This window comes from Lepisma saccharinum, chromosome 19 (genome assembly GCF_977018435.1).
Source record: "Lepisma saccharinum chromosome 19, izLepSacc3.1, whole genome shotgun sequence".
Taxonomy (NCBI): domain Eukaryota; kingdom Metazoa; phylum Arthropoda; class Insecta; order Zygentoma; family Lepismatidae; genus Lepisma; species Lepisma saccharinum.
In genome coordinates, this window is record NC_139247.1 from 15,662,249 (window position 1) to 15,674,411 (window position 12,163).

Below are 12,163 nucleotides of genomic sequence, written 5' to 3' on the forward strand. Positions count from 1 at the left end.
TATTTAAGTCTGCATACCCTCTCTTATTATTATTCTCATAAGTGAGTGTAGCAGAGCAGGTGATAGCTATTATTTAATCCTCTATAGAAATACAAATTCTTTATATATATTCTATAGAAATACCACTGCCTAAAAATACCTTGAAAGAAACTAGAAATATACATCTCATACATGCAGGGTGAAATGCTACAATATTAGTAAAAACGAAGACTTCAAACTGAAGCAGTACTTTTTGTGGGTCAATACACTTTTTGAAAGGAAAGTGCCTTGCCCACCCTGTCTTCCCAAGACAATCTTGGATGTACCTTTTTCACCATGTATAATGTTTTCATTATTTATTATATGCATATGAAGGGGTATCGAACTGATCTTACTGTGTTTTTTCAGGCCAATGCCAATTATTTGGAAGTTAAATTTTTGTCTCCAATTCTGGCAGCTAGGAGAGAATATGAAGAGCAAGCTAGAAGCTACGTTGTTCCTCCACAATGTGTCCCAGATTCTTACAGAGGGGAATGCCACATTAATCATTTGAGGAAAATGCAAGCTTCCTTTGCATGGGATTGGGGACCTGCATTCCCATCTGTTGGTATATGGTAAGTTATTATACTTTACCCTTTAAACCATTAATAAAATAAAGCCATATGATCCCAATTTCTCACCTTCCAATAAGTTCGGCTGTAATAAATAACCATAGAGTATGTAACAAATGCAAAAAAAGTATATTTTCATTATTTAAATAGGGTACTTGATAAGTCTTTGGGGGGGGGGACCCCCCCTAAATACGTCCTTGGTGTGAATACCTACTGGATGGAAGGAATAGCTTCAATCACAGCATGATTCCAAATAATGTTTATTCAATTCTTAACTTGTTTTATAGTGAGACAATGAATTAATTAATATGTACTTTCCTCTTGGACATCCCTTACAAGCAGGGGCCAATCTCTTCTGGCATCAGTCAATGTTTTTTAAAGAAATTTAATACCCTGCAAAACTTAAAATAGAGAATCTACTGTACATTATTTTTTTACTTCTAAGCACATGAATTAAAATATTTTATGTCAATAGTGTTTAAGAAATTGATTTTTACTGTCATGTGATGTTACAAATTAACCCCTTAAGTGGGGAGCCCGAGTTGTGCTCGGGCATTTGAATTTGGCTGCTTTTTGTGCATTTCAGATCCAGTCAAGGTTCCCATAGCGGGGAATTATTTTCTTTAAATGGATATACAGTAGTACATACATAGATACATTTCGTTTTGTACAGTTTTGTACAGTTTGCTTGAATGTTTGTGTGTTCATTCACCTTTCTCTCATTTACAAGACATGTAATGTTATAATGTTGTCCACAGCCATATGCCCTCTGGGACAAGGGTAGATTGGGGCCTCACTGAACTGGGGTCTAAGATTCAACATACGATTTACTTAAATTATGTGTGCAGTAGTTTCAATTCAAATTTAGGTTTAAGTTATACACACTCTCTCTCTCTCTCTCTCTCTCTCTCTCTCTCTCTCTCTCTCTCTCTTTGACAATTTAGTGAGACAGTTTACTATAAATTATGTATGCAGTAGTTTCAATCCCCATGTAGGTTAAAGATACACACACACTCACACACTCTCTCTCTCTCTCTCTTTCCTTGACAATTTAGTGAGACAGTTTGCTTTAAATTATGTGTGCAGTAGTTTCAATTCCCATTTAGGTTTAAGTTACTCTCTCTCTCTCTCTTTGACAATTTAGTGAGACAGTTTACTATAAATTATGTATGCAATAGTTTCAATTCCCATGTAGGTTAAAGATACACACACACTCTCACTCTCTCTCTCTTACTCTCTCTCTCTCTCTCTCTCTCTCTCTCTCTCTCCTTGACAATTTAGTGAGACAGTTTAATTTAAATTATGTGTGCAGTAGTTTCAATTCCCATTTAGGTTTAAGGTACACTCTCACTCTCTCTGTCTCACTCTCTCACTCTCTCTCTCTCTCTCTCTCTCTCTCTCTCTCTCTATCTCAAAAACAACTGTGCATCGGATTCCGCATAGTGTACACAACAATACCCGAGAACAATTTGCATTACCCTATCTGAAGTTGGAAAAAACTTTCCTGCCCGAACCTAGCTCGGGCAACCTGCTTAACGTTACACATTACAACCCCGAACACAGCTCAGGTAACCTGCTTGTAACTCAGTTTATAAAATCAAAACACCCACTTAAGGGGTTAATGTAGACACAAAGCCACAAAGGCTAGAAAGAAAAATGTGAATGAAATTGGAAAACACTTACCAGCAAACCATAACCAGAATTTTATTTTGTCTGTGGGGGGAGAAGGACTCATCCTTTACCAGCAGCCTCCATCTAAAGGCAAAAATGTGATCACCTGCAGATTAAATGAATTATACAAGACATTTCATATTGCTAAGGAAGCAAAATTAATTACCACTATAACTATTTAAATTAGATATATGTAGAATTTCTGGTGACTATGTGCCTGCTCACCATCACCGGAGAATTTCAAATTTACACAGCAGCAAGCCACTTCATCAGGTGTAGGAAGAAGGCAGTGTTGACAAAAGTCAGCATTAAACTTGCAAGGTTGCCAGGTCAAGAACAAAATTTAGTTGGTACAAAATATTTTGCATTTCATGCAAAAATTTGAAACTCTCCAGGGTCTAGCAAGTAATTCCTGTTTGACTGACATTATGTAAGTAAGAACACTGAGTATATGTACAAAGAATTATTATTATTTCATTTATCCAAAGAAACAATTAGTCCTCCAATAAACTGGGATGTGTATGCATTAATACAATACTTATGAAGGGCATCTGGTACTAATGGGATTCCCGTTTTTCATAATACAGGAAAAGTGTGGATCTCGAAGCTTACAATACTGCCAAGATTCGTGATGTTTCTACTTCCACAAGTCTGGAACATGCTCACTGGAACCTACAGTTAAAAGCATATCTGGAATTGGCTGGCAGAGAAAGTATTACAGGAAATATGATTGTTAATTTGCACTTGAAATCTCACACACAAGTTGTAACATCTCCAGTAGTTCTCCATCCAAGTAAGAAGAAAGAGGCTATAATTGCTGTTGATGTAAAAATAGATCAGGTAAGTTAAATAGTGAGATAAATAGTATAGAAGCCAGTTATAGTATATTAACCCTTCAGAGAAATGTACCATCTCTTGACCTTTTTCTGAAAATTAATTTCTTTGTTGCTGTATAGACCTTAAATTTTGTTTATGAATACAAAGTATCACAGTTTATAATATCACTGACAACAATTGTATGTAGTTTTCTTCAAGTGTCCGTGCTGCAATTCCAAAAATATTGTAAAATCTCTTACATGGTCTTGTTTGTTCAATACATTCTCTCTTCATTTTCTTGAACATTCAGTGAATGATGGATATTGATGGCAATAAGGCAACATTTATATTCATTCTGAGTTACAATTCAACCAGTGTTACAAATCTAAAACAATTTCAATACAAGCAAAAATAGCAAAAATTAACACTCATCTCAGGCATTGTGTCAAATTACAAATGCACAGCACACATGCAACGATACAGAGGATTTTGTTTATTTGTTTCTTTGAGTTGGTGCTTTAAGTCCACTATATACACAGTAAGGCTAATCGGGACTGGACCTACAGTTTAAAGTGGGATCTGAACCATGATGTGCCTCCACTGGGTATCAAACCTGGGACCCCTTCATTACAAAACAACGACGCTACCACTGTGCCATTGGGGAGGCTAAATAATAGCACTTGTGCTGCCATCAAGCAGGCAGATTATGAACTAAAATATGAAACGTTTGAAGCAAAACAATCGGCAAATAATGTATAAACACATATATTTTTGTTTAAGCACTCAAAAAATAAAAACATATATTTATGTTGTCCATGATTGGTACACAGTAAGAGTAAACATAGATATTTGTTCTCCATGCTGAAAAGGTTAAGAGTGGTAATAGCAGTCATTAGATTTGATGTACTGATTATGCAGTATCCAATGTAAAGCTGGTTGGCTGGCCTTGATATTCAAACAGCTTTTGTGCAACAGAGAAAGTAAGCCAGTATAAGTAAATGTGACATTAATACGAATGCAATAATTTATATGATAATACAAGTGTGGTGATGACTGGCTCAAACAGTGATCTTCTTTCCAACATTTGTCACACAATACAGTATCTCGATAAGTGGTTCTCAACAAACAAACTAAAACTAAATGTCAGTAAATTTTCATCACACAAGGAGCCAACCACAAGGTAACCCTTCTATCAAATTAGAAAACAATGTGGTTAACTATGAGATCTGTTAAATTTTTAGGGCTGTGGATCAATGAAAATCTTAGCTGAGAACCAGAAATCAACTTTTTGGCAGGCAAACTGAGCAAGATAATCTATGCCGTCAAGGTAATAAAGGCTACCACAAATTTGGAGACAATGAAAACAATTTATTTCAGCTTCAGTCCTTGTTAACGTACGGAATTATATTCTGGGGAAATACGTACAAGAGTAGGCAAATCTTTATTGTACAAAAGAAAGTTGTACGAATCATGAGAGGGGCACAAGACCAAAGGAACCATGTAAGAAGCTGTTCAAGGATTTTGGTGTTCTGCCACTCACATGCTTGTACATTTTTTACCTGCTCTATTATGTAATGGCAAACTTCTGTGATTTGTTTAGGTGCCACCATGACACACACAATTACAACACAAGAAATAAAACTAACTTACTAATACCTGTACACAATACAGTTCTATATAAAAAAGAACCTAAGTACTCAGGGACTCTCCTGTATAACAACCTTCCAAGCCACATAAAAACCATTGAAACAAGCAAAGCTTTTAAGAAAGAACTGTAAAAAAATATTTACTGGAACACTGCTTTTACTCAATTGATGAATATCTAAGCCTGCAATAATATATGTATGTATGTATATATTTTTTCTTCACCACTTTTGCTAATTCAGATATTATTAAAAATAAAGTAGGTATTGTAAAACATAAACCACATTATATTATACTGATATTGAGGCATCTCATTGTGTATCAGATTCTCCAAACATGGCCTGGTTACTGGTAGATTTAGATTTAGATTTATTTCACCCATGAATCACATTTGCATTTTCATGCTGTGATATTGGACATGTCAGTCAAACATTACAATATACTAATACAATGAAATGATACCTTAGTCTATTACAGTTTTATGCTTGGAGGTGTATACTTGTATTTGTTATACTTTCTATACATAAAAGTAATACCAGTAAGACATGTTAAAGTTACAATATAAAAATACTATTCTGTAATGGATGACAACATTAAATATTGAGAGATAATATAATGGTAAGACTAATATCATTATAAAATGATACTAAAATTGCACTCATGTGATGTAACAGGTACAACATGTGAGACTGGATCCAGCACTCCAGTATAAGGTAACATTTCCATTTAACTGCAGTATTTCATTACATTATGTTGTACTCAATGATATTTTATTATATTCTACAGTTAAAATGTATTGTATTGGCATCGTATTATTGTATAATAATTTTACTATATTTCACAGTAACCATAAATTGTATTTCATTGTTTTCTTCTACTGCATTGAGGGGCCTCCCCGATGGCGCAGTGGTAGCATCGTCGCCTTGTAATCAAGGGGTCCCGGGTTCGATACCCTGTGGAGGCACAAGTGGTTCGGATCCCACTTTAAACTGTAGGTCCAGTCCCAATTAGCCTTACTGTGCATAAAGTGGACTTAAAACATCAAATCAACCAATCTACTGCATTGTCTATGATATTGTAAACAAGCTGACATGTCCGATATTATTGGATGTATGTGCAAATAAGTGATTCATGGATGAAATAAATGTTTTCTAATCTTATCTTATGTGTGTGCTTGTGTGGATTTTTATGAAAGATGAAAGCTTATAAAGGTGCTGAAAAGCTTTAATTACTTGTCATTATGTTTCGTTTCCTAAGCCCTTTAGTTTAGAATTTCAATCACTGGCATGAGGATGAGATTATATCACATACTAATATATATCATGTCGTTCCACATAATTATTTTATATGTCCACTTTCGAACTTCCCAATAACAAATCTTATATGAAAATGCATTACAGGAACATGCAAAATGTACATTTGCTGTGCAACAATGTATGGCTATAACAATTTGTTTTCATTATAGCTATTATTACAGACAGTAGCATATTCTGGAAATTTGACCTGGTTTAATACAACAATTCTTATTTATTGTATATATTTTTTATACACCTCACCTATATTAATTAGATGTAATAGAAAAAATACCAATGCAGGAATGCAAGTAAAAGAACAGAAGTCTGACAAGTTTAAATTTTCTGGTAATTTCTATACTTTTCATAAAATCTGTTGTTTTTTTTGCCTAAAATTGGACCTAGATTTCCCTGCCCCAAGGGGAATTTCCCTTCATGTAGCAACACTGCCTCTGCCAAGTGCAGCACAGAAAGCAGGAAGGAATAAGCAGTTTTCTCCTGCCAACTCTGTTTGTAGAGGTTAAATTTATCTCGTAGGTCATGTGTTTTTAAATAGCCACTCGCTACAGTTCCTTCGCCCTCCCCAAGTACAATCAACATGGAAACCCAGTCATCGCAAGGGTGCGATGGAGAACTATCAGTGGTATACATGAACCAGTCTTTAAGTTCTTTAAAAAGTATTAAATTCTGGTTTAGAAGCTTCTTTTAATAGTTTGCATAATACATAATGAGCATTTACTCATACATTAAAGCTAACTGAATAAAAATATGTGAAAATAGTTGGTTTACTGGTGAACATGTGACTGCTTATTCACAAAATCATATATTAACTTGAAGCTAATCTGTTTTTTCTGTCTTTAGGAGGAGGTAGACATCTGGTGGCCTAATGGTTTTGGTTTGCAGCCTTTGTATAATGTGACTTTAACTTTTGTCAGTCATGATAGTAATGAGACAAGTGAAAAAACAATTCGAATTGGATTCCGAACAGTTGAACTTATTCAAGAACCAGTTGTTCCAGGTGACGAGAAGAAAGGTACTTATTTTTTCAGTTAAAATGAACTGATGTTGAAGTATAGTGTTAATTATTTTTATCATAAATTGGGTGTTAGTACAAATATCTGGCAACAAAATTTCCAAAACCGATACTAATAATTATAGAATCATTAAGGTGAGATGATATATAGCAATCATATATATTATTGTAGATTAACCACATGATATTTAACACTTTTGGAGCACATGTAATAAGCATGGAGTAAATAGACGAGATGGTGTAATATGTTCAGATAAGACAGTGCTGAAATCTACAAATTAAAATAATAATAATAATAGTCACTCCATTAAAGAAACTAATGTATAGCTTATCATTATCCTTTATCATTTCCACTTTCTGGCTAGGTACAACCATACGCCTTCATGGTGTGGTGCTAAGCACAGGGGAGCACTTTACTTTTTTTTCTGGCTAGGTTGACATGGAAGTCAAACTTCTCTATTTACTTATATTTTTCCACTACATCTCTCTTTCAACAGCATTTTAATTCTACCCTACTTTTCACTATCTGATCTTTTCAGTAAAATATTGTTCTTCCTTTTGGCCTTTTCCTTGTCCACGTATGCCCTTGCTAGAAGTCTTTCTAGCTCCATCTTCTTCATGTCCAAACTATCTTCACTTGACCTGATATATTCTCTCTTGCAGCTTCACTAGGTCTATTCCATGTTGAATCTCCTAGTTCCTTATATTGTATATTCAGATCTTCTACACTAGGCTCTATATTTGTCAAGAATTGCCTTAATTTGGCTTCTGTCTCTATCATTGTCCAACCCTTCTGCACCATACGCAATTACAAGTACATGTGTCCTTCAGATTATATTCTTGCATTTCATAAGCACGTCCTTGTTTTGAGTTTGAATTAAGTTTTGATTCATTTGCTAAGTATGCTGACCAAGGCAGTAATTTATTTTATTAAAAACATAAACTAAATGTAACGTTTCAACCTTCTAGCAAGGTCTTCATCAGACTCTGTATCAAGTACACCACTACACTTTTGTACTTGATACAGAGTCTGATGAAGACCTTGCTATAAGGTTGAAACGTTACGTTTAGTTTATGTTTTTAATAAAATAAATTACTGACTTGGTCAGCATACTTAATTTTTCATAATCATGGAAACAAGGCTTAATGGTGTTATAATTCATTTGCTTTATTTTACTTCACTTTAGTGCCACTTTTAGCTAATTGCGAAAATGGGGATTACTGATGATATGATGAAATTGATGAATGGCCACGCACAACATTCATGCCCAGGCCAGGATTTCAACCCAGGACCCCTGGTGTCATTGTGTGATGTGCTAAACACTCTGCCGTAGGGGGCTGGCCAAATTAAGTTTTGTTATTTAGCATCGCATTGCTACTTTTGGCTAATTGCGACTATGAGGATGAGTGGCAATCAGATGAAATTGATGAAGGGACACTCACAAATAACACCCATGATTAAGCTGGGATTTGAACCTGGGACTCCTGGCATCATAGCATGCTGTGCAACCACTCTGTCGTGTAGGGCAGCATGTCCTTGTTTTGTATCAATCTTCTTACACGTTGGTAGTATCCAGTACCCAGTTACTTTCTTCTGTTTTCTCCTCATCTATTCTCCCACTACTCTTTAACTCTTCTATTTGCAACCTTCTTCTTGATACATTGTTGGCTCCATATCTTCTGGTTATTAACACTTCTGCACTGATTTTTATTCTAGTTTTTGATTGATTGATTTGCTTTATTTTACTTTGCTTTCTTGAGCCACTTTTGGCTAATTTGTGAAGATGGGGGAGTGATGATATCCTGAGATTGATGAATGAACACTAAAAAACATCCATGCCCAGGCCAAGATTCGGACCCAGGCATCATAGCATCATGTGTTAACCACTCTGGCATGGAAGTCAAACAGGGTATACACTAGAGTACTTCATCAGACCACTTTAGCTCGCTCAAACTCGATCAAATCTTCCATGTTCGAACGTGCTATGCTCGAACGTACTGCACTCATAGTGGAATCATTTACAACGTCCTGTATTTCAGAGCCTAATAAGCAGCACTGTCAACCTAAAACTCACACATGGAAGGAAATCACTCTATGCAATTACAATTCTAAATGTTAATTCCATATATTATGTAAGACTCAAATACAATATATATATGAAACTATGCAATACAATAATATCTACAGACCAAAACTTTAAATGGATACACATGCTGACAGACCTGCCTAAGCAATTACAAATATCGTATAACAGTGTAAGAAGTATGTGTACATCATTGTTCACTTACCAAAAAGAATAATAATATTCTGCGAAATAATAAAATGCAGTTATAACATTTAATCGAACATCATTTCAACGTGAAAATGATCGTAGGAACATAAAATGTCAGCCTATGTAGTTTCAGCCCATATTCATCTATTTCATTTTCACATATCTCGGTAAGATGTACAAAACTTAATTTTTATCACGGAGATGATGACTGTGTTCACTTTTTTTTTTCAGTTTCACTTCGTCTTTTTTTTTCACGATCCATATTTGAGGGCCCACTACCATAGACAAATGACGGAAATACGTGTACTAATAGGGTCCGAGAGTTCGAGTGTATTTCGCTCTTTCAAGCATTTTTCGCTCGAGCTTAAGACATATCAATTCTGCATGCCATCTAGCATTGACCGTGCGAACTCTTTGCCGCTTGAGCTTAAGACATATCAATTCTGCATGCCATCTAGCGTTGACTGTGCAAACTCTTTGCCCCTCGAGCGAAAAATGCTCATTGCAGCACTCTACTATACACTAATTGTCATGAACTGTTGAGACAATATTTGCATCACATATATGGATGAAATCATTTAACTTATTCAAAAGAGTCATTGATGGTAGAATACTGATGATGATATGCCCGTAATTGGTATAAAAGAGGCATATTACAATAGAGAAGGCATTTTGTAAAAATTAAAAAATATATATATATGAAACGTGTCTTTTAATTATAGCATTTAAATATAATGACCACACTAGTATGATGTACACTACAGTACAGCATGTTATTGTATTTTATTTTCTTGTTGAAATTGTTTTTTGTAAATTGTCATTTTATATACAGTTAATAACTTTAATAATACTGCTGATGACAGTAATGAAAAATGTGGAAGAAAATTCTTTAAAGATCCTACTATTTACATGGAGCTGTGTGAAAGACCAACAATTCTCCATTGTTTTTGTTCTCTCTCTCTGTGTTTAAGACTGAAATACCAAGAATTAGCATGTTTAAAGATAAGAGCGAGTATTTGAAAATAAGATCCTTAGGAAAATATTTGGGCCTAAAAGGGATAAGGAGACAGGTGAGTAGAGAAGGTTATATAATTTAGAACTACATAATTTGTATTCATGTCCAGATATTATGAGAATGATTAAATCAAGAAGATTTGTGACACGAATGGGAGAAAAAAGAAGAGTTTACAGGATTCTTGTTGGGAAACCTGATGATAAGAGAACTGTAGGAAGGCAAAGATGAAGATGGAGAGATAACGTTGAGATGGAATAGAGTATGTAGATCTTGCTCAGGATAGGGACAGATGGAAGGCCTGTATTGCTGCAGCCATGAACCTTCGGGTTTAAGAAGGCTAGAGAGTTATTTAGTTAGTTAGTTAAAGATAAGAGCCTTTATAGTCCCCTATCAATTGTTGCAGAAAAGAGAAACAAGAACATTGTTGAGACTTTTTACATGAGACTTACTTAATACTTCAAAATCTGAAGCCATGTAAGTTCAACTTCTACATTGCTTTTAATGATTATAATAAAATGAAAGTGATACAATGCATTGTAACAGAAGGTATACGCTATTGAATAAGGTTAACCAGAGAGTATCGGCATATAGCACCATATAACCTGAACTATAGAGGGACACCACGGAATAGTAAAATCACAAATCTTCCATAGGTTCAATCCTTTCTCCAACAAAATTAATTTGTTCACGCAAAGAGAAGGGAAGAGGTGCTCTCTCGAAGTATAGTTAATAGAGACAATGGATAATGTCCAATTAACATTGCATGCTAATATTTCACTATTCCTCTTTCAATCCCCATATTTTTAAATTAATAGCAAACAGTAGTGCATTTATCTCTCCTTCTCCTATCATCTCCACATTTCTATCAATCACATCTATTCTGATTATGAATATATATATAATATTAATTTACGTTTTGCAAGTATAGAGGTAACTCCTGCAACGTTTCGGGGTGCAACTACTCCCTTACAGTATACAGTATAACAGCACACGCGGACCGTGGCTACTCACAGTTTTAAAGTTTTAACATTCCAAGGAGCAGTTTCTAATTGGGAAAACGGCATGGTAGTTTGATGTGTACCTGTAATAGGTTTTAGATTTTTACTGTTTTTGTAACCATAGACCTTTCACCAATCCTATATCCTGAACCTATGGAAAGTTCAACGTGATTATGATTTATTCATAACCTAAACGTGAGCAGCCTGAAGAAGGGAGCAGTTGCACCCTGAAACGTCGCAGGAGTTACCTCAATACTCGTAAAACGTAAGTTAATATTATATATATATTAAACTTGTGAGTAATTCGCACAACCTTCATTATGTATTCTGATTATGAAGAGCAGTGTACTGCTTTTGCGCATTTCTGATGCTAGATTCTTTATTTTTTTTTTTTCATATATAGAGGCTCTATACTACGTTTTATTTGGACCATTATTGTAAATTGTTCAGTTTGTATACCGTCGTAATTTTAGAGTTTAAATATATACTTTTTTTTTTTTTAATTTATAAAATATTTCAGGTCAAGGTGGAACTTATTATTGAGAGGAGATGGGTTACATTATGTTGATTTGCAATTGGATCTGATTGTAATTTTATTTTAGAAAAATATTTTGATTTTTGGCTCTAAGGCATGCACACAGCTCCCATTTGTGTAGGCTCAATAAGTTGTAACATAGTAGGCATACTGGAAGGTGTGTGTGGTTTGTTTAAAATACCAAAATACTTCTATTAGAGTTACCAGCTTCATTAAATATTTCCTATTGATTAAATTTTGGGTCACTCTTAGGAATATTCCTTTCAATCCAAATTCTAGCAGGTCTTTTTCTAGCA

The 12,163-nt window shown here is 34.7% G+C and overlaps 1 protein-coding gene across 1 annotated transcript in view; it reads left to right on the plus strand.

Annotated features, from left to right (window-relative positions):
* The window catches only part of beta-Man (beta-mannosidase), a 176,446-nt gene that overhangs the window by 126,996 nt on the left and 37,287 nt on the right, over positions 1–12,163 (plus strand). Inside the window, exons 4-6 of the mRNA XM_083140766.1 lie at positions 388–593; positions 2,849–3,101; positions 6,875–7,046. Of these exons, the coding sequence (XP_082996892.1) occupies positions 388–593; positions 2,849–3,101; positions 6,875–7,046 (631 nt within the window). The remainder of the gene's footprint in view (positions 1–387; positions 594–2,848; positions 3,102–6,874; positions 7,047–12,163) is intronic.